This window comes from Lepisosteus platostomus, chromosome 6 (assembly GCF_059453375.1).
Source record: "Lepisosteus platostomus isolate fLepPlt1 chromosome 6, fLepPlt1.hap1, whole genome shotgun sequence".
Lineage (NCBI taxonomy): Eukaryota > Metazoa > Chordata > Actinopteri > Semionotiformes > Lepisosteidae > Lepisosteus > Lepisosteus platostomus.
Genome location: NC_142616.1, coordinates 6,161,258 through 6,186,910, shown reverse-complemented (window position 1 = coordinate 6,186,910; position 25,653 = coordinate 6,161,258). Strand labels below are relative to the sequence as shown.

The 25,653-nt window shown below is 39.0% G+C and overlaps 1 protein-coding gene across 1 annotated transcript; it reads right to left on the bottom strand.

Annotated features, from left to right (window-relative positions):
• Positions 1–8,120: 8,120 nt before the first annotated feature.
• LOC148659773 (E3 ubiquitin-protein ligase TRIM39-like) lies at positions 8,121–18,335 on the bottom strand. Its single transcript, XM_088633938.1, has 8 exons — positions 18,115–18,335; positions 14,174–14,284; positions 13,443–13,547; positions 12,196–12,342; positions 11,512–11,538; positions 11,037–11,063; positions 10,440–10,466; positions 8,121–10,161 (listed from the first exon to the last, which is right to left on the bottom strand). The coding sequence occupies exons 1-8, from the start codon at positions 18,209–18,211 to the stop codon at positions 9,644–9,646; spliced, it is 1,059 nt and encodes a 352-aa protein (XP_088490064.1). The 5' UTR covers positions 18,212–18,335; the 3' UTR covers positions 8,121–9,643.
• Positions 18,336–25,653: the final 7,318 nt, after the last annotated feature.

The following is a 25,653-nucleotide window of genomic DNA, read 5'->3' as shown; positions in this document are numbered from 1 at the left end:
ATTCTGGACTAAATAAAAAAAATTAGAAGGACTGAAGTACCCAAGAAAGAAATGATATTTCAGAGACAAAAGGATAAAGCAGATACACATGATAACAAAAAAAGTCTCTCCTCTATGACTGAAAAGAGCATTTATAAGGCAAATACAAATAACAGCAGTTGACAGATCCAATCCACTGATAACCTCGTAAAAATGCTGGTATTTTCTGACTGGAATGTCTCCACACTGCCCCCTGGTGGCTCAACATCGTTTATACACTCTGGAGCTGTATAAACTTTTATATGTTCTTTTAAAAGCAGTTGTAGTTGGCCTACTGTCGAGTTCACAAACTGTAAATCACTACACTACTCGCTCATTATACAAGCTGAATTTGCTCCTTGGACACTGCTTGTACGTTGAAAACTGGTGTAACAGACACTAAATTCCCATTCCTTCCCATGTTATTGTCTCTAATTGATTTCATATTTAAAAAATGTTCTGTCAAACACCCAACCTTCAACTTAATGCAGGACAGAATGGTGATATCAATGGCTAATTATTTGAGCAACAGTAATATTGTAACACAATGGGGTTCAGGTGGGCGCCCTTTCCACATTAGGTCGGCCCCGCACCGTCAGGGGCTCGAACCTGGGACTCCCGCATCACTCAACAGGGACCCAGCCCGGTGAGCTAAAGAGAGATCTCTCTACAGCCCAGTAGCTGTGGTCCTGCTATCACAGGGAAGGGCGGTGATGTCACCTGCTCTGGTACGCCGGTTCTTACACAGTACCTGTCGGCCGAAAGCGTTACAATATATTTGGCTAATGTTTTGAAGTAAGTTACTCAAATCATTAGCCAGTATTTATATCATTGTTGTTAGCAAATGCATAATCATTACGTACTATCCTATACTATATTCACTTAACACACACTCCATTATAAACATGTTAAAATGTAATAAAAAGTAAAAAGCAACCTCCTCATCCAACAAGATGTGAGCAAAGAGGAGTCTCTGTGATGCTTTTTGAGACCCTAGCTTTTTTATATTTAGCTACCACTACCATCTACTGTGTGTATATTAGGTACATATTATGCTATACTACTGTTTTTATTTTCCGCTACCAAAATTTGCCTTTGGATTTTCTCTACGTGGAAGTAAACCTAAAAAGAGGCATATCATGTCCACGAGCTACAGTATAATAATAAACTATTTTTCTTATCTTGCTTTTATGAAATATATCTATTTTTAATTCGTTCAATACTTAATGCACATTTAATGCTGTAAAACAAAGTTTAAAATTAGTAAAAGACTAAACGGTATACAACTATAAATGGGAAAAGATTGTCCCTCAGCATTGAGCGGGATTCAAAACCAGGTGTTGTCTGGCAGCGGCCCTAATGCTCCACATGCCACATTAAGCTTTCACTGCTCCACCTGTCGGTTTTACAAAGTAGTGCACCCCCACAACTGAGTACAGTATTTTAAAAAAGCTGTGGTACCTTAAAGCCACTGAACTGCAAACTACTGTGGTATCTCCTATGTATTCTGAATGGTTGGATCTGTACTATTTCATTTTAAGGCTTGTTGTAAAGTCTTGTCTTGAACTGCTCCACTGGGATGCAGTATTTTTAATTGAATTAAACCAGTTGAACTGTTTTTTACTGCCACTGTAGATAGTATTCACATTTACTCATTCATATTTTGAAGTTATCGATATGATTTAACATTGAACACATTGTGATATATAAAAATAATAACATGGAAATATAGTGTACTTAATATGTACTATTTTATTTTTTTTAAAAGGAGTCTGTATTTGTTCAAATAAAAACTTGTATCCTGACCGGGAATAAAACACAAATGCCCAGATTGATAGGCAAGCACCAAATCCATTGTTCCAAATTGTACATTGTACTCAGACTGCTTAAAATGTTTCCAAAGTAATCATGAGTGAATGAGTCAAAGACATTGATGCAGATGTTTACAAAGAGGAATATGGTTATACTTTGAGCTATAAAAATATTTTATATTTAAATCCTTAAATTAAAATGTTTCTTTAGATACACAATTTCATATTATATTCGGTATTAAGCTCTAAAAAGTACACAGTTTTTAATTGCAATAATAACAGCAAGTATTCATAGAAAAGGTTGAAACATAACTTTAAGGTATATAAACTTAAGAATTTGCCTCAAAGACTTGGTATCATATTAGACACAAGGCTCTCATTTAACTCTCATGTTAAAACAGTATCGAAAACATGCTTCCTACAGTTAAGAAATTTTGCAAACCTAAGGCAGTATCTCTCCACTCAAGACACGGAGAAATTAATACATGCTCTTGTATACAGGAGGTTAGACTACTGCAATGCCCTACTATCAGGGAGCACCCACCATTTTTTCAACACCTTACAGCAAATTCATAATGCAGCAGCTAAAATTGTTACTATTAACCGAAAGTATGACCCTATAACCCCTATACTTAACTCTCTTCATTGGCTTCCTGTCAGGTACATGGCAGACTTCAAAATCCTCCTACTTACTTACAAGGCTCTCAGAGGTCAGACACCTGTCTATCTAATGGAACTTATTAATGTATACCATCCAAGTCACCTGTTTAGATCACAGAATAAAAAAAAACAGTTGGCGGTAAAGCCTTTAGTTACAGGGCCACTATCTTATGGAACATTCCCTACCCCCTATTCCGGATGCCGAGTCAATCTAATCCAATTCAAATCCAGACAGAAGACCCATTACTTCAACCTAGCCTACTCCCACCTTATATTATAGCCTACTGCAACCATGGCTGCTGGTGCTGCTGTACATGCCATTGTGTGTCTCTGTTTTTTCCACCAGGTAAATACAGTACATCTGTTATGACCAAACTATCCTATTCTCCTCCCTACATGTCCAGTTGGTGCCCGGGCTCGGCACCATCTGAGTTGGATGCTGCATCACTGCCATGGATCCAAGAGGGACATCGTGGATATAGCTATCGTTTAGGAGGATTTTGATGGTCATGGTCTACAGAGATCTGCATGGAGTACTGACGTACAGAAGACATGATGGATGGATGGATGGATTCATACGCTCATTCACTTATTTCCTTTTTTAAAAATTATATAATGTTTGCCAAAAGGGTTGGGCAGCCAGCTGACTTTGGACCCTTAGAGGTTTTATTTTCTCCTTACTAAGGAGTTTTTGGTTCCTCTCCTCTGTTGTCTTCTGGTCTTTTCTGTTCTGTATTCACAACATGTATGGTTACTTCCATTGTTAAGCGCCTTGGGGCAACCTTGTTGTGAAAGGCGCTTATTAAAAATAAATTGAATTGAAATGAAGTTTGTGAAAACAGTGAAAAATCACCCTGAACAAAATACAATTTTAAAATACAAGCAGTTTGAAATTATTAGTTGTTATCAATAAATCACCTAAGTTTGAATGTGTTGTGATATTTAGAAATACCTACACATTCGATATAGTGTTGATAATATTTACTATTTTAGTTTTTCAAAGACGTGTTTATTGTTAAAAGAAAACTCATGGCAAGAGTGGGGTTTGAACCTCTGGCCTTCAGCATGTGAGTCATGCACCAAAACCATAACACCAACGAACCATTTGAAAACCTAGCCTATAACCGTAAAAAGCAGGCAAAAAGGTTCCAGGGAATCGCGGGTGAATGAATCAAATTCATTAATAAATATTAATCAATAAATATGACTTGAGTCTCAAAATTCAACACTAAAATTAATATATCGTCTAAATAGTGTATGAATGTGAACCTTAACCCTACCTGGGGTGTCAATTGAGCATTTCCGCGATCTATATCTGAGCCTCTATGGGCATCGGATTATGACATGTTACCCAAACCTAAAGGTATGAGTGGGAAACAATTGAGACCGTTGATCAAAGCTCTTGCAATTAAATGAGAATCTATAATGCTTGGTGGCAACTTCTGATCCCACCGACTCTGTTTTGGGATAAAATTACTACGGGCTGCACCGCTCTATCCAGGTCCCAGAGAGTTTCTGGAGAAAAAAATTTCAGATAGGACTACAAAAACACCCGTCCTAAACCTGACATGGGCCCCAAAATCCAACACTGAGCTTAATAATTTTCTAAGTATTTTGTGAATGCTAACCCTAACCTTACCTGGGGTGTGAACTGAGCGTTTTTAACCATATTAACTAACTGATAAAGTTATACTGTATGTATTTATCTGTTTTTTTCAGGGTATTACTTTTATATATCATATTTACATGTTTAATTCACTTTCATGTTCTCATAGCTGGGCACTGGGGCCCCCTGACTTTCAGACAGGTGAAGGTGACAAACGTGTTAAAAATTCACAGAGCTCAGCGCAATTTAAATTAATGAGAGGCTATGAACAGAAGCAACACCTGTGTCCATGTCAGTGGTTTGATTATAAATTATATAATATTAGTTATTAATAATAAATAACATAATAAATCAAATTCCAAAAGTTTAAAAACTACTTAACGTCTTCTCTTTCTGTTTCATCTAAATGAGACAAATAGAAAGTGAAAGCAGTCAGGATCTCAGAGTTTACCAAGAGTCAGATACATTTTGCATAACAAAGCCTTGAAAGAAAGACCTTAAATGTAGATCGGATATCTCTGTAGGTGTCCAAACAGCTGAATGAAATAAGCTGCAATAAAGTCAGGCAGACAGATTTTAAATTTTTGAAGCAAATTAGCTCTGCAGAGTTTGTCAAAATCAGCTACTTTGGAAGCAGTAAACGACTTCTCAGAAGGTATCCATTACTCTCATCCAAATAACGGTTTGATTTTTTTATAATTTTGATTCCTTGGATGGTATGCCTCAAGGACTCATTACTCGTATAATCTAAACAAAACATCTGCTTGGAACACCATTATCTTGACATGCAGGTGTGAAGTAGGATTAACAGCATCTGTTTTAAAAGGTTTCGGATCTGTGGTAAGATTTGTATCTGTTGTAACTTAATACAGTGGTGAATATAATTGCGGTTCTAATGTTCATCACCTAATATTGTGATTACTATACATGTGTGTTGTGTGTTGTGGTTTTGGGGTTACAATCAATTGAACACACATTTTTATTTATTCTGGAATACTGTGTGTTACATTTTGTTAAATCACACCATTAGGCTATATACTGCAATGAGGAGGAAAATCATACACAGGACATTTTTCTCCCAGTCAGGATTTTGTTAGCAGTGCTTTCTCATCTCCCTATGTGCCACACACGCAAGTCACATGAGGTCAGATCCAGAGATACAGTATACCAAAACAGATAGAACTGTAGTATGATCATATAGCATATAAATATACCGTGTATACTGCATGATTTTTTAGCCACTGCAATACAATATGTGAAACATATTTTTATAATCAAAATGTAATCATTGCTGAAATTTGCTTTAAGGCAAAATATAAATTATAAATTATGCGGAAGTCACAACAAGCCACAGTATAATAATAAACTTTTTTATATATCAAAATAAAATGTAAATGTAAATAAAAACAACATTAAATATTTTACATATTGTAATACACAATTTAGAATTAATAAAGGTCTAAACAGATCCAATTTAAATTCTAGAACTAGAAAAAGATTGTCCCTCAGCATTGACCAGGATTCGAAAGCAGGCATTTTCTGGTGAATTCCCAAATGCTGCCTCACAGCACGTGCATCTTTCACTTCTCAACCTGGCAGTTTTACAAAGAAGTTCAGTAGAAAAACAGATTTAAAAAATGGGGTGCGTTATGTCGGGAGCACCACAAGTTACTACAGTATCTGGCACGCATTCTGAATGGCTGGATCTGTAGAAATGTTACTGGCTTCATGCTGTAACTGTGGCAGACACCCCTCCTTAAATGATAGTGTACTGTGAGAGAACTGCGCATAAAAACCTGGGAATTTAACAGTTGCAGGACCCACACTGATGTAATTCAACCTACTCTAAATAGACCTGTCTGAATGCACACTTGACTCCTACGTGGAAAGGGAAGTAGCAGTGTGATATTACCTCAGCCCGGTGGATCTTGGGCCCTTCTATTCTTTAATGTCAGTACCAGTACAGCAACGATCAAGGCTGCTACATTGTGTCATCCTGTTCTTGCTCTGGCTCACCCTTTCAACAGCTCTCTTAGTTTCAATCTGAACTGTATAAACTGTGACCTTTCTTTAAACATCCAAACTTTACCCTAATGCAGCAGAGAACAGTAATTATATATAAAAACAATAACATTCCTGGTTATTTATTTGAGTATCATACCATCAGCTGATACATATTGTCACAGAGGCCGGGAGCTAGCCATTGAGAGAGACCAGCGAGGCGGTAGGACACTATGTGTAGCGGTAGGAACGGAGCGAACGTGAGGGTTCACCCGGGCTCAAGGTATTGGGTGGAATCGGAGTGAGACATAAACCCTCAGGTAGCAGACGTGGGGTGACCTGGTGAGGCGAGCCTCTCGACAACCGATCCCAATGTCGAGTGAGAAGGTAGGCAAGAATGGGAAGTATAAAGCCCCAGACACAAGAAACACCAGAAGTACAAGAAAAACAAAGGAAAACTAGGAACAGGACAGAGCAGGAGTGCCCTCCGGCTGTGGAGAGCGTGACAGTACCAACCCCCTTCCCCCAAGGGCAGCTCCTGACACCCAAAAGATATATAAGCTGCACAGCACTGGGGGGAGGAAAAACATCATTTAACTGAAAGGAAACCTCTGGAAGTCCACAGCTGAGAGCTACCCCCTCCTTCAGGGTAAAAAACCTTTATTGGGTGGAGGAAGGGGGGGTAGATAAAGATCCGGGGGAGTGAGACAAAAAAAACAGACAAAACATGTAACAAAAGTACATACAACATAAAGTAAGCCCTGACAGAACATGGGAACAAAAAACACATAAAAATGACTGACAAAAAATAGGGAGACAGCGGGCCCTAGAGCCCTAGACAGGGAGAAAGCGAGCGTGGCAGCCCGGATAGACAAAACACGAAAAATAATTTTAAAATTTTAAAACCAGAAGCCACGGTGGCCGGGAAAACAAAAGCCAGAGAAAGAAGTAAAGGGAGACAAGGAGCAGAAGCCAGGGTGGCCAGGAGACCGCTCATGGGGTCCAGTGTGGGCTCATCATTCTGTCATGGAGGCCGGGGGCTAGCCGTGGAGAGAGACCGGCGATGCAGTAGGACCCTATGCGTAACGGTGGGAACGGAGCGAACGAGAGGGTTCGTCTGGGCTCAAGGTATTGGGTGGAGTCTGAGTGAGACATAAGCCCTCAGGTAGCGGACGTTGGGCGACCTGGTGAGGTCGACAACTCTCGACAAACGATCCCAATGCCGAGCAAGGAGGAAGGCGATGTCACGCCCGACATCCCTCCCTAGAGGGCACTCCACTGCTCCCATTATTGTTCGTGTGATTAAGCTCTCCAGGTGTACCCTTTTAGTGTTATTATTTAAAGAGCAGCTCCTTCAGTCCTCTGGGCTCATCATTAGGGTAAGATGTCGCAAGGCCCGCCTAGCACCAGGAAACCCTACGTCCGTCTCCTGAGGGCATAGGCCTCATCCCCGACACCTCCCGCTTCCTGAGCCCGGGGTCTGGAGGATTTCGCCCCGTCACCCTTGGACCTCCATGTTTCGTTTGTCCGTGTGCTCCCCCCTCCCGGGGATTTTAACTTTGTCGTGTCCCAGGATGGATTTCTAGTTGATGGACTCTCGGACTGTGCTTTGACCTGCCCTTGGACCCGTTTGGATTTGGATGCCGTTTTGTCTTCCCCGTACACTGTCTCACGGATTGTCACTATTATTTTGTGCACTATTAAATCCCTGTGTGTTCCTTTTTACCACGCCTCCTGTTTTCTCCAGCTCTTACCGCATCGCATAGGGTCTTCTAAAAGATCTGACACGGATTTCAGTCCGTGTTCGTGACAGGCGAGACCCGGAAATATAAAGCCCCACACAAGACACAAAGCACAGGGAAACTAGGAACAGGACAGAGCAGGAGCGCCCTCCGTCTGTGGAGGGCGTGACACATATATATGAAAACATTAACACTCCTGCTCAATTTCAGTTCAGCAGTCACATTGGTACAGTTGTTAGCAAATGTATAAATATTAGATTACTTATCACACACAAGCCCGTATTAAAAAATGTTAAAATTTAATAAAAAGTAAAAATCAATTTCCTAATCCAAGAAGATGTGAGCAAAATAATATCATGGGATGCTTTAGGAGAACCCGGCTCATAAGAGTGCAAAACTGCCTGTTAAATGAAAAAAAACAAAACAGGAAGGAATGACTACATCATGTATACATGAAAACTTGTATAGTTACTGTACACAGGGGTCTTACTGAGGTGTCAGGAGAAGGGCACAAAGGACAAAGAGGAAAGGTAAAAATAGCACAGAGCTTTCAATAGGCCTCTTCATTGACATTTCAAAATCACACACGGGTCTTTATCAAAATGGGAAACCAAATACACAAAAAAAAATCATTATAATTCATAATCTGAGAATGAAGACAAACCAAATAAACACTTATTTAGAGACAAAAAATCAAAGCTGTGTTATGTTGTAGCTCTAAGATGTTGGGTAAAAGATCTACAACAGTGCCTGAAGACTTCAGCGTTTTTATCAGCCTAATTGATCTGGTTATTGGATTAGTGGATGGTGCATTCCACTGAATTCTAATACAGGTCTTTGCTCCGCCTAGGGGCTCTCCATGTACCACAGTTTGAGAACCACTGGCTTAGTGGAGGATGCATTCCACTCCAATCCACTGCACGTCTTTGTTCCAGCTCTTCCTTCATTATTGAACAGACCTTCAGCCCCTGGACCCCATAAGCAATTAAGCATAAAAAAATAAATTACATGATTAGACAGAGCAAAGCGCTATATAAAGACAAGGACTGGAGGAGTTCTTGTGTTTTGATGTGGTGATATACTGTACAGATATGTTTGAAACCATCTGTGCAGTGACCTTATAGCAGGATTGCTCAACGTGTTGCCCTTCCAATCCACTCCAGTCAAGTCCAGGATGTTTTTACAACCAAAGAGCAGTTAAGGTGCTGATTGTGTCAGAGTTCTGCGATGGGGTGGAAGAGATGGGCTGTAGTTTGCCCGCCATGTACTGTAAATCTAGAGATTATTTAATCCAGGGGAGTCCAGTCCTGCTCCTGGAAGGCCAGTGTGTCTCCAAAGTTTCAATCACTTTCAGTTTGCCATTTCATAATTTAGAATTGCAAATTATTTTGTCACACCCAATCAACTGTGTTTGACATCTTGACATCTCAGCACATGGCTATGACCCTGTGACCTGTGACTTGACTGGTCTTTTAACATGTGACGGGAGCAAGAGTAGACCCTGTCACCCACAGAGTGTAAATGAGATTGAGGGATGTCTAGAAGCCCAGTTGAAGTTGGATGAATGAAGGCCACAATGTGGGGAGTAGACAGATAACAGAAAGGCACTGAGCTGCCAAGCCATGTAGATTCTTATAGATGAGCATTAACTATTACTGGCTTATTCTGACCACTTATCAACCTCTTTCAACCCTAAACAGACAGAGCAAACATTTTACAGCACAGACCCTCCAGGACCAGGATCTCTAGCCCCTGATTTCGATATTGAAATCTGGCACATTATACACAAAAAATACAAAGTCTAGTTACAGTTTAATGCTCAGAGAATGAACAATGGAAATGCCCTTTTTGCTTTTTGTGTAGAACAATGGGTAGTATTTTTCTGTGAAATGTACATTAGCTGTGTAAATGAGATTTTGAGTCTCCACTTTGTAAAATGACAACTGCCCTTCCTCACAGTCTACATAGACCCCCACTCTCTGTGGAAGCAGATCCTGAGATAATGATGTTCGGGGTTCAGTAATGAAACTAAACTTGCCATTATGCCACAGCTCCACTGTCCAGGCCCCTTTCTCAGGTCTAAGGTATGCATTTCTAGGAGCAGATCCCATGAAGATGCCCACACCCCAGTCCAGATTATCCCTCACCTCCACCTCCCAGTAGTGCCTCCCTGAGATGAATCCCACTTTACCCAAAACACCCATATTGACAGTAAATCTTGTCGATGCAGAGGACTGAGGAACATCAGACAAGACTGCACGTTTCCCATCCTTGGAGATGTTCAGGCTGATGTGGGCCGTATCAGGGTCCAGGACTACATCAACTGGAAAGAATGACAATGACTATATATACAGAGGTTTATGCCTAAACAAAGCCTTTTACATTCACTAGAAATTCTTTATATTAATTTCTTAAGAAATTGTAAGTGTTAAGTTGGAGAAAAAAAAATTAACTCATACAATATAACATATTCAATAGTATATCACATTATTTAATCTAATATTATCCAATGAAACTCTTCTGTTTCAACTATTCCCAGAAGAGTATATTTGTATACATTTATAGAAAACACTGTACAATGGCAGCCATTGATTAGGATACCTGATGCATTTTGAATCCATTTCCACACTAGGAGAAAGAAAAAACAAAAATTGTTAAATTGTTAAATTTTATGTATTAGGATACAGATTTTCTTCCAAGGATTACTCAAAGATAGACACATTGTTTTTATTATTCAACAAGTGAATACTTCCAAGTATAAAGGGCATAAATGCTCTCTACATCTTTATATAGATGATCCTGTACCTCCTCCCAGAGGGTAGGAGAGTACATTCTAAAAAGAGTGGATGAGGGGGGTCGACAAAGATTTTATGTACAAGATATATGTATATATGTTGCCTGGTAAGACAAGTTATAGAGTCCAAGGATGTGCCAGTAATGTTGCCAGCACTGCCAACGTTGTTTGGATTAATATTCAAACCTATCTGTGGCAAAAGAGCAGGCTCTTTTACAGTGTGAGTCTGATAGGAAAGGAAAAATGAATATGTATTTTTCCTTCACTAAGCAACTACAAGAGCTAAGACACTCTCCCCAGAGTCATGGAAAATAATTCTTAGCCATGATTCCTTGAATTTAAAATTCTGCTCAGATAAATTTGAAAGATTTTGTCATAATGATCTTAAATATTGTTAATCTTACCTGCTCTAGGTATGCTTCCTTCTCTCTCTGTAAAGAGCACACAACACATGTACAATGTCAGATATTTAATTTTTTCCATCATATATAAATGATACTGATTTATTTCAGTTATCGGTGTAAGAGGAATTGATAAATGTTAGTTTCCTTGTGGTCAAAGAACATTTCCTTTCGAACTCAGCCCATACACAAATAACAAGATTAACTTTATGACACCTAATATTAATTGAGCATATGTGCAAAGAAAGAAAAGAAAAATAACTTCTGCAACTGAATAGATGACTTTAGAAAACATTTTCTTAATACATCGATACATCTCCAAAACTTCAATTTCTTTGTTGTCCTTTGGAAAAGTTTGAAGAAAGAAGAGTAATACACAATACAACTTAGAAAGCGTAATGTAATTCCTTTTTGACAGAATCCTCCTGACACATGAGCATGAATAGACAAACATATGATAGAAATTAAACTCACTTACTGGATATTTTAGTAAGAACAGAGCAAGCTTAATGAAGTGAAGAGAGAAAAAAACAAGATTAGTGACAACATGGTGGGACACTGACGCTGTGTGAAGTTTGGCTCCGCCTAGTGTTCACAAGCAGTCAGGGCTCAGCTCTCCGTATCTAGATCAGCAAAACCTTCTCTCTTACATGGTGACCAGATTGTCCACAACGTTCTAAACAAGCTATGATATTTTTGCTTGATATCAGTGTAGTTTTGAAGGTACTTGTATTTGTTTTGCCATTTTATTGCTTCCCTACATTGTCTGAAAGAACAATGTGAAGCTTCAACATAAGTCTTTTCTGGTTCAATGTGTTTCACACTTTGTATTTCACATTTGTTCTTCTTTCCTGCATGCAAAGGCAGCACAAATCCTTCACCCTGATGATGTTTATTATTACTTTATTAGACAGCATCTGCCAAGGATTTTTCCTAAATGTTCAGAAAAAACTACAATTCTATATGGTTTTTTATAATTTTATTTGCTATTTCTACTATTTCTATTTCTAATATTTTCTAATCCTCCTATTTAATATTATTTGCTATCTTGACCTAAAAAAATATGCTAAATCTGACAGCTTGCTTAGAAGTCTCTTTTGAGTCAGCAGTGGATGGAAATAATACAGAACAGAAAACTTTGAAAATCCACACTTGTACCAACCCATCATATAGCTGCTGTTGCACAGCTGGACCAGGGTGTGTCTCTTTATGGCGTTGTTGCAGCGTTTAGCTTTTCCATGAACATCAGTCAAATTGTCTTGCAGGTTAAAACAGCTGTTGTGAATGTCCTCCAGTATTGTCCGCAGTTCTAAGTATAAAATGACAAGTTTACAGTATGTAGCTGTGCTTTTCAAGGAACACAAAGCAAAGGCACACATTATATGTTACAGAAACAATTATAAAACAAATTGACTATTCTGAAACTACGAGTAAGGCAAAATAATACATTAAAAGCTTTGGTGAAAAGATTTGAATAACTATTTGTCTTCTCACTATTATCTCCAGTAACTGCTGAAGGACCCTGAGTTTCCTCAGAATGATCTTTTCTTTATTTTGTCTAGAGAAGATATTGGGACACTGGAATTGGGGAGATGGTATACTGTAAGTGTAGGTTTAAGCAACTAATTGTTCCAGTGGGTTTACAATAGCAGCAGCCATATCACTCTGCAACTCACAACTGGCAACCCACTGAAGCTAAGCAGGCGTGAGCCTGGTCAGTACCTGGATGGGAGACCTCCTGGGAAAAACTAAGGTTGCTGCTGGAAGAGGTGTTAGTGGGGCCAGCAGGGGGTGCTCACCCTGTGGCCCATGTGGGTCCTAATGCCCCAGTACAGTGACGGGGACTCTATACTGTAAACAGGTGCTGTCCTTCGGATGAGACGTAAAACCGAGGTCCTGACTCTCTGTGGTCATTAAAAATCCCAGGGCGTTTCTCAAAAAGAGTAGGGGTGTAACCCTGGTGTCCTGGCCAGATTTCCCATTGGCCCTTACCAATCACGGCCTCCTAATTAGGCCTCCTAATAATCACCCCCTATGAATTTGCTTCATTACTCTGCTCTCCTCCCCCCTAAGAGCTGATGTGTGGTGAGCGTTCTGGCGCACTATGGCTGCCGTCGCATCATCCAGGTGGATGCTGCACATTGGTGGTGGTGGAGGGGATCCCCATTACCTGTAAAGCGCTTTGAGTGGAGTATCCAGAAAAGCGCAATATAAGTGTAAGCAATTACTATAATTATTATTATTAAAATAAAAACTGACACAGACCAGCCTAGGTTACTGCAGTGTTCATCTGTATCTGTGTTGATGACCCGAGGACCCAGGCTCTAATGATCACCTAGGACTGAGACCTGAGAGGCATCATTGCGCCCTGAAACACAACAACTTACCCAGATAGGTAAATAACAATACCTTGTTTAAAAGCAGAGGAGCTCCTGTTTGAAGATGAACAATTTATGTACATATGGGAGGTGCTTGGGGGTAGAAATTGGGCAGATCTTGTTGGCCTGAGAAAATCTTAAATAAAAATCAGAAGAGAATTACAGTCATGGTATTGGAATGATCCTATGATTTTGTTTTGAACAAGGTTTTAAATAAACCTACTTTCCCAATAACCAAACACAACACAACACAACAGTCTTTTTGAATTACACATAGGGCTTTTATAAATTAACTTCATTCATATCGCACGGACAATTAAATCATCTTCCATCGTCATTTCTCCTTTCCTGCTATATCTTTTAGACGGTAGAGGTGTAAAAGGTACTGTAGTTACAGCACTGGAGAAATAATTATATTGGAATAGAGATTCTATCAGAATAGTGTCCCACAGGAGGCGGTAAATACTGGGATATACTGTACAATAGTAAATAAAGAGGCAAGGAGATATAAAAGACAGCATGCAGACAAGTCAGGAATGACTGTGCTTCCTGAGAATACAGAAAGGGATTCTGCTGTGCCTACTGGAAGTACAGTTGCTGACGAGCTAGTGAGTGAGGGAGGAGAAGCTGGGAAGGTAACACTGATACACTTCATGTTTTGTCCTCAGAATTCCACTGTTCTGAACAGCCCAGGCATCATACTAATTTGTCTTTGACATTTCTGCTACAAATATTGAAATACACATCAGTAACTGTACTTACAATAAGAACTGAAGATGACAGCTGTTATCAGGAGCACACAGCTCAAACCTGAGCAGATGAGGGCCAGGATCTTGTACGGAGAGCCGTCTCTTTGGAATTTCTTTTCCTGAACTGAAAATAAAACTTTCTAAGACATTCAGTTTTTTCAACATATCTCTCCAAAGGTATACAGAAAATCATACGGACAACCATTTATTCAGGACTTTATTAAATTATAGATACAGATATAGAGATACTGTGTATCAAAGTTACTTTGAAATTCATTGGCTTGCCTGTATTTACAGTACCAACACTGCAATGGTTTTGACATTGTGTATTAATGGTGTAACAAATGTGTGCTGTGTTAAATTACATTTTGTAACACATCACCTGTGTAACTGACCACATTGTAATTGATCCAGATCATTGGAAATAGGTAATATAATGGCCATCCTATCATGTTTGCCCTGGCTACTGGACTGTGGGTTATCTAATCACCAGGAGCTCCTGTGAATAAATTCTTGGACCTGGCAGAGCTCAGGACTCTGCAATTGAGTGTGGACACTGGGCACCTCAAGCTTTGCTCCAAGTATTTCACCTCTCTGGTTTGCCTGTTTTCTAACCCATGCTTCATTCCCCACTAGGTCCCCGGATCACCCCTCCAGCTTTGTTTGCTTTGTTTCACATTTCTGAAATTAGACTGTTGCTCTGGCTTGACTCCTGATTTCGCCCCTTGGTTGGTATCCTGTCTCTCTTGGTTTTAATCCTCGTCTGTAAGACCACGGACTTAGAATGTGTTTCCTTGGCCAGCCGCAGTACTTCATTCCCCTGTGTGCTTGGCTACTCAGTTCGTCAGTCTGCAAGCAACCTGCTCTCCAGCTCCAGACGGCACAATCCCCTGCCCCCACCAGTGTCAACAATAAAGGAGGTAGTGTGTGTAACGAACAGTTCTTTCCGGACCCTATGCAGAGGACACAATCCAGGGAAAAGTGAAGAAAACATGGGGGGAAAAGCATGCAGGATACAGGGATGAAAACAGGGGGCATGTCCTGGGTGCGCTGGTGTTTGGGGGAGGTGTGGCCAAGGCACACAATCCAGGAAGAAGTCCAAAGGAGAATCCAAAAGGAGGAAAAAGTCCAAAGCTGGGCGGTCCGTCCTAGACAGATGATTAAAAACAGTAACCGGATCAGAACCGGCGGGGAACAGGAACAGAAAATAAACCCTAAACGGGACCAGGCGCTTCCAGGTCCTGGACTCGCCTGGTGCGGAAATCAGAGAAGAGCCCGGATTAACGTCAGCATCTGGCTTTTAAGTGGGGCTGGAAGGAGGCTGGAACAGGGAGCAGGTGCACAAAAGCAGGTCAGAAGTGAAAGAGTCATAGCGCCCTTAAGGGGGAGGGACTACAATCATGACAGTGTGTCTCTTAGTCCTCAGAGTGGCAGTGGTACCTTGGGAACTTGGCCTACCTGAAATCTTACTTGGTTATTAATCTTAATTGGTTATTCCTTCTGTGTTAGAGCACATATAGAGCACAAAGTGAGGATATCTTCACACCAGGTGGGAATTTCAAGCTCTGCCAGGGAAGGGACAGGGATCCAGTGGGGTAAAAGATAGGATAGAGAGATAACATGCCATTGTCTGGAGTGAGTGTGGAGTCTAACTGCAGCGTTCCGAACTTATTGAATCTTTAAAAAGTGTTGTGTTCAGAAAACTAGTAATTTCAGTACGATTAATTGCTTGTCTCAAGTAAATTCACTTGTAGAGGGTAATCTCGTGGTTAAGAAGGAATCAAAATTGTTGAACTTTAGAAAAAATCTTTAAATGTATAATTCAGGGTTATTCGGGGACATAACTCTCATGGCTGGCAAGGGATATGGTACTAGACTTTTTTTTTTCCATTTTTATTAATATTGCTGAGCAGTGTCTACTGTAAGAATTCCCAAAAAGTGCCATTAAATTGAGGTAGTAGAAAATACATTTCTTATTGTTTTCTATGTTGTACAGTGTGTTACTCTTTCATCTTTACTTCTCAAAAAAACAACAGAGAAATTGAAGAATTGGAAACATATCCATGCCTTAGTAAAATAATATTAGACTGTTTCATAAAGTCATATACACGTATGCAGTTGCAGAATTAAAAACATAAACTGCTTTTGCAGAAGTCTGTCTTTCTTTGCACATACGCTAAATAAATATTAGGTGTCAAACAGTTTGTTTTGTTAGTTGTCTGAAAACCTGAAATTCAGAAGCAAATAAGCTAACATTTTTTTTACCACAAGGATCTCATGACAGGTAGTTACAGTATAACAAACTCCGTTTGTGTTTTAGTTAGTCTAGTAATTGTGAGACAGTCCCTAGAGTAAGCTAATGTGAGATCAAAGATGGCTGACCTGGGAAGGAACTGCTTAATAACTGTTCAAGTAAAAGTTAAATTAAACGCATTCCTAGTGTTATGTTCAACTGCGTTCAGGATATATTTATATAAACAAACCCAAAACACAACAAAGGAAACTAACATTTATCAAAAGCTGCCTAGTGGTCACTGAGATGTGTTATCTTAGCCACAGACAAGAAGATTTGTAGATTTTTGCCATATTAGGCATTTCTGCTTTTCAATGTAAATTGTATGATGTGATCTACAGTACCTGTATAAAACACATCGAAAATTCAGAGAAGCTTTTTCTTTTCACCTGTTTCTTGAGAGATGAAAAGGCTTCTTTAGACGTTGAAATAAACTCTTTATTTTTATTATGTTTTCACTTTGAGTTATAGTCTGGTTATTTCTGCTCTTCAAAAGGAACCTTTTTCTTTACCTAAGCCTTCAATTTCACATTTTGATTTGAACATTTTGTTCACAGATACACTATTGCTGAGAAACAATAATATATTCTGGATTTTATAAAAAAACAAGATAGGAACAGCTACGTTTATTAAGTAGAAGGGTGTAGCATAAATGGTAGCATCGTATGAGGAAACTGCATGTTAAAGACCCAGGAACTGACCTACAGGTACCCTACCTACCCTAAATTGAGCCTGTGTCAGGGCACACCTTTCTTACCAGTGGACTGACATGGAAAATTCAAGGGCGTTACTTGATGTCATCCTTTTCTAGCTTTCACTCACTCTTTCAATGTCTCTTTTAGTTTCTATCAAAACCACATAATCAATTCACCATCTATAAGACTGCAACGATGTGAGTAGACAACCTCTGTCTGCACTCTCGGCCTTTAATTGGCTTCCAAATAGGCACAACAAATTCCCTGATAATCTTGTGAAAATGCAGGTATAGTTGGCCTATTGTAGAATTCACAATCTGTGGTATAGATACGTACACTGCTCCCTTATTATATACAGTAGTTCATTCCTCAGATGAAGGTATCTGGGGGCTGGGATCTTGTATGGAGAGCTGTCTCTTTGGGATTTTGTCCACAGATTCCAGAACTAAAAAGATCAGCCTTTTCAGAATATCTCCCCTGAAGGTGTGTTGAAAGTCCCTCCTGGAGTGTCTGAATAGGTCTTTTACCAAATCTACAGGGACAAATATTTACCCAAGACACTGATTTAGGTAATTTTGTGAGTATGTTCAAACTGTTTAAGAAAGCTAGGGCCATAGAATATTAGCAACCATTAATTTCTTGTAGCACAAGACGTTTTTACTTTTCGGATACAGATATACAGTAGATGTGGTATTTGAGTTTCTTTATAGTTCATTGGCCTGCTTGCAAGCACTACAATGTTTGTAATATTGTGTATGAATTTGTAATCAAAGCTTGTTGTGTTTCAACGTATAATGTAACACATCACTTGTGTAAATGATCACAATGGAATTGATTCTGATCATTAGAAATTGGTGATTAATCAGTGATTTCTGATCTAGACCTATTCAACCAGGCAGTATCACTCATCTACAGAATCAATGTGAAAAAGTCACACTTAAAGAAAAAAGGATGTGGCTATATTACCTCCTAGTCTTCCTTTGTTCTGCTGTTCTGCTTCCCCACCTTTGTAGCAGTTTGGTAACTTGTAACTATCTTCAATGTTGGCGTAAATCTCTTCCATGTTTTAATGTTCAGCTTCTGTCAATGCAGATTGACATGAGTCCAACACAGCACAGGAGATACTGGTTGTCACCACTGACAGCTGAAAAAGCCAAGCCTGACTTTATAAGGAAATAAGAAAACCCCCCTTTTTCTCTTTAATATATTTAACATGTCCTGTGCACTGACGTTGTGATCTCACCACAGGTTCAGTTCTTCCTCTGTTCTTCTGGTGATGCAAATGTTGATACTTTCTCATGCATCATCACTGTAGAAATATAAGGGCTGTGGTCTGATTTCTGGTCTTGAATTCAGAGCAGCACTGGAAATACAAGCGATCATTACACGAAAGAGATGAGCTCTTATAAGGAAGTAACAGAACACCTGTTTGGTCTGAGACTTAAAATACTCTGTGCACTGAAGTTGTGGTTTTACCACAGTTAGGTTCTGCCTCTGTTCTTCTGATGCTGAAATTGTCAGTTTTCTTCCTGCACTATCAGTAGTTATATCAATTGCTCTGAGTAGTGTCTTTTCTTTGGTAACTATTCTTAAATTCTTAATAGAAAAGTCACGTCATGTCATGTCATTTGACAAACTGCTTTATACCATACATTGTCAGGGGAGAAAAGTTGTATTAATTTATTGCTCCTGAACCCTTCTCATGTCGCATGTCCATAAACTTAGCCCCCAGCTGGTCTGTTTCCTTGGCAACCAGTGTTGCATACCCCACAGAACAGGAGCCAGGGCAGGCATGGCAACAACAATCAAACATATTCAGGCATAGAAAAAAAAGAGCTTCTTCAGTTTTCGAGAAGTTCTGAGTCCAAAATAACTTCTGAAGGTTTTTTAGAAGTATAGAAGAAGAGGAACTGAAAACTGTGTTTTATGAAAAAACATGATTACCAGTTACCATTACAAGTTCCTCTTGGGATACCTTGTTAATAGAACACCAATTTTTAATTTAATCTTTTACACACCTGTTTGTGCAGTTTAGCTCTGCTGACATTTGCATGAAGCCTAGAGAAGTAAAGGAAGGACTGTAACTGGAAGGTAAGAGGGTGCATGTGGGAACACATGGAGGAATCGCATTTATAACTGAGATTAGGAGGCAGTTCGTTAACCCATGGGTTGTAGGAGTTTGGAGCAAGCTACCCATCCATGCTGTAGTAGCTGATGCCCTTTCTTCTTTCAAGAAACAGCTGAATTGTAACGGACAGTTCTTTCCGGACCCTATGCAGACGACACAATCCGGGGTTGAGTGAGAATACACGAGGAAAAAAGGCATACAGGAAGCGGGGATGAAAACAGGGGGGCATGTCCATGAAGTGCTGGTGGTCGGGGGAGGTGTGGCTGAGGCAAACAATCCAAAACAGAGTCCAATGTGAAATCCACGAAAAGCGAAAGGTCCAAAGCCGGGCGGTCCATCCGATACTGAGAGTTAAAAAATGGAACCGGGACTGAACCGGCGGGGGCAACAGAGAATTAAAAACATAACGGAGCCAGGCGATTACAGGTCCTGGGCTCGCACGATATGGGAATCAGAGCAGAGCCCCGAACTGCGTGGGTGTCTGGCTTTTAAGGGGGGCGGGAAGGAGGCTGGAACATGGGGCAGGTGCACAAAATTAGGTCCGAAGTGAAAAGAACCGGAGTGCCCTTAAGGAGGAGGGACTATAATCGTGACATGAATGAGACCTTCTAGTCAATTAACTACACTGGCTAGATGGAGAGTATAGCCTCCTGCGATCTTCATATGTTCTTATGAGACCTTACCTCAGGCTACATCCAAGGTTGTTCAACCTGGGTCAGATTTGTTATAGCAAGATTGGGAATGATGTTTTGCAAATGTCAGTACTAAGTACCAACCTACTAGATGACTATCCCGAGCAGACTCTGCATATGGTATAGCCCATATCATTATTCCTTACATGCTGTCTGTGTAAAGCTGTCTTCAGCATATGTCCTGGTTACATCTGTAAGGTATCGATGGAACTAACAAGTCATTAGTTCAATAAAGAGACTACACAGATTTTAGTCCTACATTATCTCTAAATTGTTTAGTTCACCAACCTGTTTAATTGGTCACAATGGATTTATTCCTGGACGATAGAACCTCTTAACTTGTCCTTGTAACCCCCGAGTGAATGAACAGTCATTCGTATCACAGCAGATCATTTCAGAAGTACATTCTGTAATGTTTGTTGTTATGCATATTCTGGCTTTATACTGTACCAATGAATTGTATACTGTACTGTAGATTTAAAATCAATGTGTGAGACTATCACTTGCTATGTTTGAATGATTCCTAAAAGTTACAAAGTACTTCTGCAATTAACCATTAGATTTTCTGATTGTTACAATACATTAAAACCCCAGCATCACTACAGTCTTATACCTTCTTGTCAGCAATATCTGATTTTGTTCTCACAGGGGGCTGCAGTAATTGTAAAAGTTGTTGATGTTATTGCGGTAGTAGAGCAAGCATTGGATATTGGTGCAGTAGCAGTGGACCCTGGTGCTTTAGCAGAGGACGCATTCAATGCTGGTGCAGTTGTGGTTGGAGTGACAGTGGTTTTGTCCTTCAAGGGTACATGGGGGCTAGGCTTGAGCTCAGTATGCTCTCCAGGAAGCTCTCCTTCCTGAGCTGAGGCTGCAGACGAAGGGGCCACTGTGGTTGCCAGTGATGGCTGACCAGTCAACATCAATGACACTGGCCTGAATCCAGATGGAGCCCTACTTACAGACTAGGGGACTTCCTGAGTCTCTCTGCAGGAAGGGCCAGAGAGAGAGTGTGGGAGCCAGCTGGAGAAAGAGACAGATACAGGTTAAGAGTATCAACAGATCAAGTTTAATTGATTTATTGCCTACTCCAGGTCCATTAGCTTTGTACAGATGCTGTTAGATGAGGACACATTCTCACAAGAGTTGATTCTTATCTACAATTTGTTACGGACTAGATTTTCTAAAAAAAACAGATACAGATGCAACCATTCAAAATGCACGGTACAACCCCTTACCACGCAAAATTATTTACAATTCACCGCGTGTACCGCAGTACATGATAGGCTGGCCAAAATGACCGACGGGGCACTCGTGGTGCATTGGTTGTTAGTGAAAAGATTTAATAATTTAATCTCTTTACTGTGCTTGTTTTAATCCACTTAATATTGAATATTTATATGGAATTTTACAACGAAAGGGAAATTTTAGTAGCTGAGCATAAAAAGAAGAGGAGCATAACGCATCTGAAGGCCATAAACGATATTAATTTAGGAACATAAATATATTATGCAAACTGTAGTTCAGGTGGGTAGCTGCATCAGCATGCGTAGGCTGCAAAGGAACAATAAATAGTTTTATTCCATGCTGGAAAGAGAAGAAAGGAAACACATTGGGAACACATTCGTTTTCGAGCAGGTAATTGCTCACTTCTGCTGCTGTAGAGTGTTTTGGAATCTCCATGCTCTCCCTGCAGAGTTATCAACAATGAAAATGTCTCTGGAATAGGCATACTGTACTGTATAAATGATAAAGCGGAGGCTATGGAGAAAACAAATCACAATGGAAAGCAACTGATTTGACATGTACAGTAAATGTGACACCTGTGGTGCGTTGAGTGCATCTCCTTCAGTGTAAGCACATTTGCAAGGCTATTAAAAAAGGTTGATCGAGTTTCAGTCTGGGTGTGGCGAGTTTTGACTGTTTCCTGCCAGTCTTGGGGGAAAGGAACTTGTCTTTCATTGGAAGGTTGGCCTATTCTAATCATACATGAGAATATAGGGGAGAAGGAAAAGTGCCTGTGGTCATTTTTTTCACTGACACTGTTAACACAAACTCTGCTTAACAGATCCGCTTGTAAGAGCATGGTGACTTTCTGCTATCTTAATTTAGCAGGATTGGCACGATAAACACATTGTTTAATGCGGATGATATTACCCATGTCTTAATCACTGTACAACACAGGTTTGAGGCAGAGTGTCTGTTAATAAAACAGAGCGCCTTCCAATAAATATAACTACTGCAGGATTTCTTTATCCACTGCAGCTAAATGAGGGAAATTAAATCAGTCAGAATCTCGGAGTGCCAATTGTAAAAATAATCCTTCTTCCCTCCTTTGTTTGAATTTCGCAAAGAAATCCTGAATCACAATACCATCACTTATCCAGATACACAAATTCACGGCAGAGCCAACAATAAGCTATAATAGTGGACTATTTTTATGTATTCACTATATAAGGAACAAACCATAAGTAATGCTCTGATCGTGCTTTGAACCACTGGGTGCAGTGCTTTGTCCATTACCACTACAAGGACAATAAAAGTTTTTTTAAAAGACAAGGATGTCAAAATGTTTCCGAAATGTCCACCTGTGATATTTTAGCTGCTTAGTTACACGATTCCATATTCATATAACTATCAAGTGATGTTAAATCACAACAACATTTATCTTTTTACAATAACAGCAAGTGGTGTTCTTACTACATGTATGTTTTCTTAGAAAATGATAAAACATCATAACTTTTTAAGTACACAATATAAGCTTAATAATGTTCGAACAAGCATGTTAAAACCAGAACCCACTAAGTTACCAAGTTAAAGACACTGATGCGTAAAATATTTATAAATAATTAAATCATTTATGATGAAGGTGGGAGGTTATGTACTTTTGTCCAACTGTGCAATCTTGCTTTTATAAAAAATAACGACTTTTTAATGTTTAATGATTAACTTGCTGTAATACACAGTTTAAAATTATTAAAAGTCAAAAGAGTATACAGCTTAAATTCTTAATTGGAAAAGTATTGTCCCTCTGCAGTGATCGGGATTCGAACCGGGCGTTTTTTTTGTGACAGCTCAAATGCTGTACATGGGACATTAAGCTTTATTAACTCCACCTGGCGGTTTTACAAGGTGCTTCCGGATACTATTATCATAATTCAATTAAAATACGGTATAATGCAGTATGATGTGCCACACCTACCACGTTTTAATGCAGCATACTCCGCACAATTTAAATGGCTGGATATGTAAATAAATCTGTGGCAATACAACACAGTCAAGCATTCATTTCCACTGTGTAATCAAGCTGTGTGTTTGGTGTAAAAGTTTTTTGAAAAAAGCAGTGATTCATTGTTTTTTGAAGATTTGCATGACAAATAATGCAATGGAACTCTCTTCCAAGAGAGACTTGTATGCTCATAAATCTTCATTCAGCAATGTGTAACTCACACAATTGGATCAGATGTATATTTTCTGCCTTCCTCTATTCTCGAGACTTTCTGTTCAAAATACACTTTAGAGTATTTAGCATAATAGAAATATAGACAAGAGGAACTGAAATGGGCATTTTCTAAAACATTAAATATCAGATCCTCTTGAGATTAAACAATGCAGTATGTGGTTGATAGAAGGTTCTAAGGAACACAAATAACAGAGCCAACATGTTCAATGTGGAGACCCTAATTTATAACATCCTCCTTTATAAGAGCTGCTTGTACTGCTTAGCTCTGCTAATGTTTGCATGAAGCCTATAGACCACTAGGAAGGACTCTGGCTGCAACTGAGAGGTCAGAGGACACTTATGGAAACTACATGGAAATTCTAAACATATGCAAATGTTCTGTATTTCTAAGAGCTGAAAAAAGCTTTAGAGGAGAATGTGTTAGTCGGAAATGCTGACAATTATACTGTACATACTGTACATGGCTGGTAGTGGTAGCTGAAATTAAAAAATACACAACAGTTGTCCACTGTTTTGCAAATACTTTGAACATCAAAATCCTTATCTTGGTCGCTTACTGTGGTTATTTTGGAAAACGTTTTGACGTGCTTGTTCTGACTATATTAAAATGTATATACTTTAAAGTTATACTTTACAAGCTATAATGTTTTAACCTTTTCTATGAATACTCGCTGTCGTTATTGCAATGAAAAACTGAACTTTAGCAAATCTGCTTAGTAAGAAATATAAAATGGAATTGGGCAACTAAATAAATTAATCACAATAAATTCATTTAAGGATCTAAATATAATATACTGTATTTATATAGTTCAAAGTATTACTATATTCCACTTTCTTTGTAAACATCTGCACCAATGTCTTTGACTCATTCACTCATGGTTATTTTGAAAACATCTTTAGTCTGTTTCCACAATCTTTCTAAGTGATGATTTGGTACGATGGATTTGGTGCGTGCCTATCAACTCAGACATCCATGTTTGATTCCCCGTCAGGGTACAAGGTTTTCTTTTAACAAATACAGACTCATTACAAAAATAAATAAATATAATGTACACTATATTTGCATTTAATTATTTTATATATCAGTATGGAGATGTTAAATTATTTCAATAAGTTTAAAATATAAATGAGTAAATGGGAATACTGTCTACAGTGGGAGTAAAAACCAGCTCAACTGCATTCCAGTGGGGGCAATTTAAGACAAGCTTTTAAAAGAAACGAGAAATCAAAATCATATGTATTATAATTATAAATAACAAATTAACAAAAATAACAAAGTGGTTTTAAAAATACCACTGAAATTGAACTATAATAATGTATTTTATTATTAACAATACAAAATTATTTATAATAAATAACAATTTCAACCTGCTTGCATTTTGTTTATGGGCATTTGTCACTGTTTTCACAGCCTTTGCTTTCTTATTAGCGGCCTATTTTTGAGAAACAATGTTTCAGTTGTCGTGGAGTCTTTATCAAAAAGAGCCAGGAAAGGTGTTCTCATTCACTCAGTAAGGCATTTATTCATATTGCGCAATAGGGAAAAACAGCAACCACAAGTCTGTGAAGCAAGTGGGAGCTGATTTCCAAAGTAAAATAGGGAAAGGTCCCTTATTTTATACACTTAGCTGATGCAACACCTCAACTTGTTTACTTCATTATGGTTAGTTAGTAATACAAAGACAGGCTAGGCAGTAATTTTCAAGTCCTTATAGGTCTTACTTAGCCTTGAAGGACAGAGAAGACAGCTACGGGCAGTTTCACTTCCTCCTTTTTGTTGGTGCAGAGATAAACATATTCTTAGAACAACCCATGCCCTTGACTCACTGGGTACAATCACACTTTGTTCTAACATCACAGCCCTGCCCGTAAATGACATTTTTAGGATAAAACACTTTTCTTCAGTAACTTTCCATTACACAGTTGTCGAAAACTTTGCAAACAAATGACACAGAGCCTTCAAAGCACAGGCATTTTAAAGACTGCAATTTGTGAAAATTTTCACAACTTTTATATAAACAACATAGTTCCATTTTTAGAAACCTTATTTTGAATAAAGCAAATCCCAGGAGTTAGCAAGTTCATTACGCAAGAAACAATTATGCCACCTTTTTTATGCATCAGTTGAAACATTCTGAGGTCTCTTAAAAACATAAAAAAATGTAAAATAATACTGTACAGCATGATGGACAAGTGATTATTTTAATGTTTTAAAGAAAACCAAA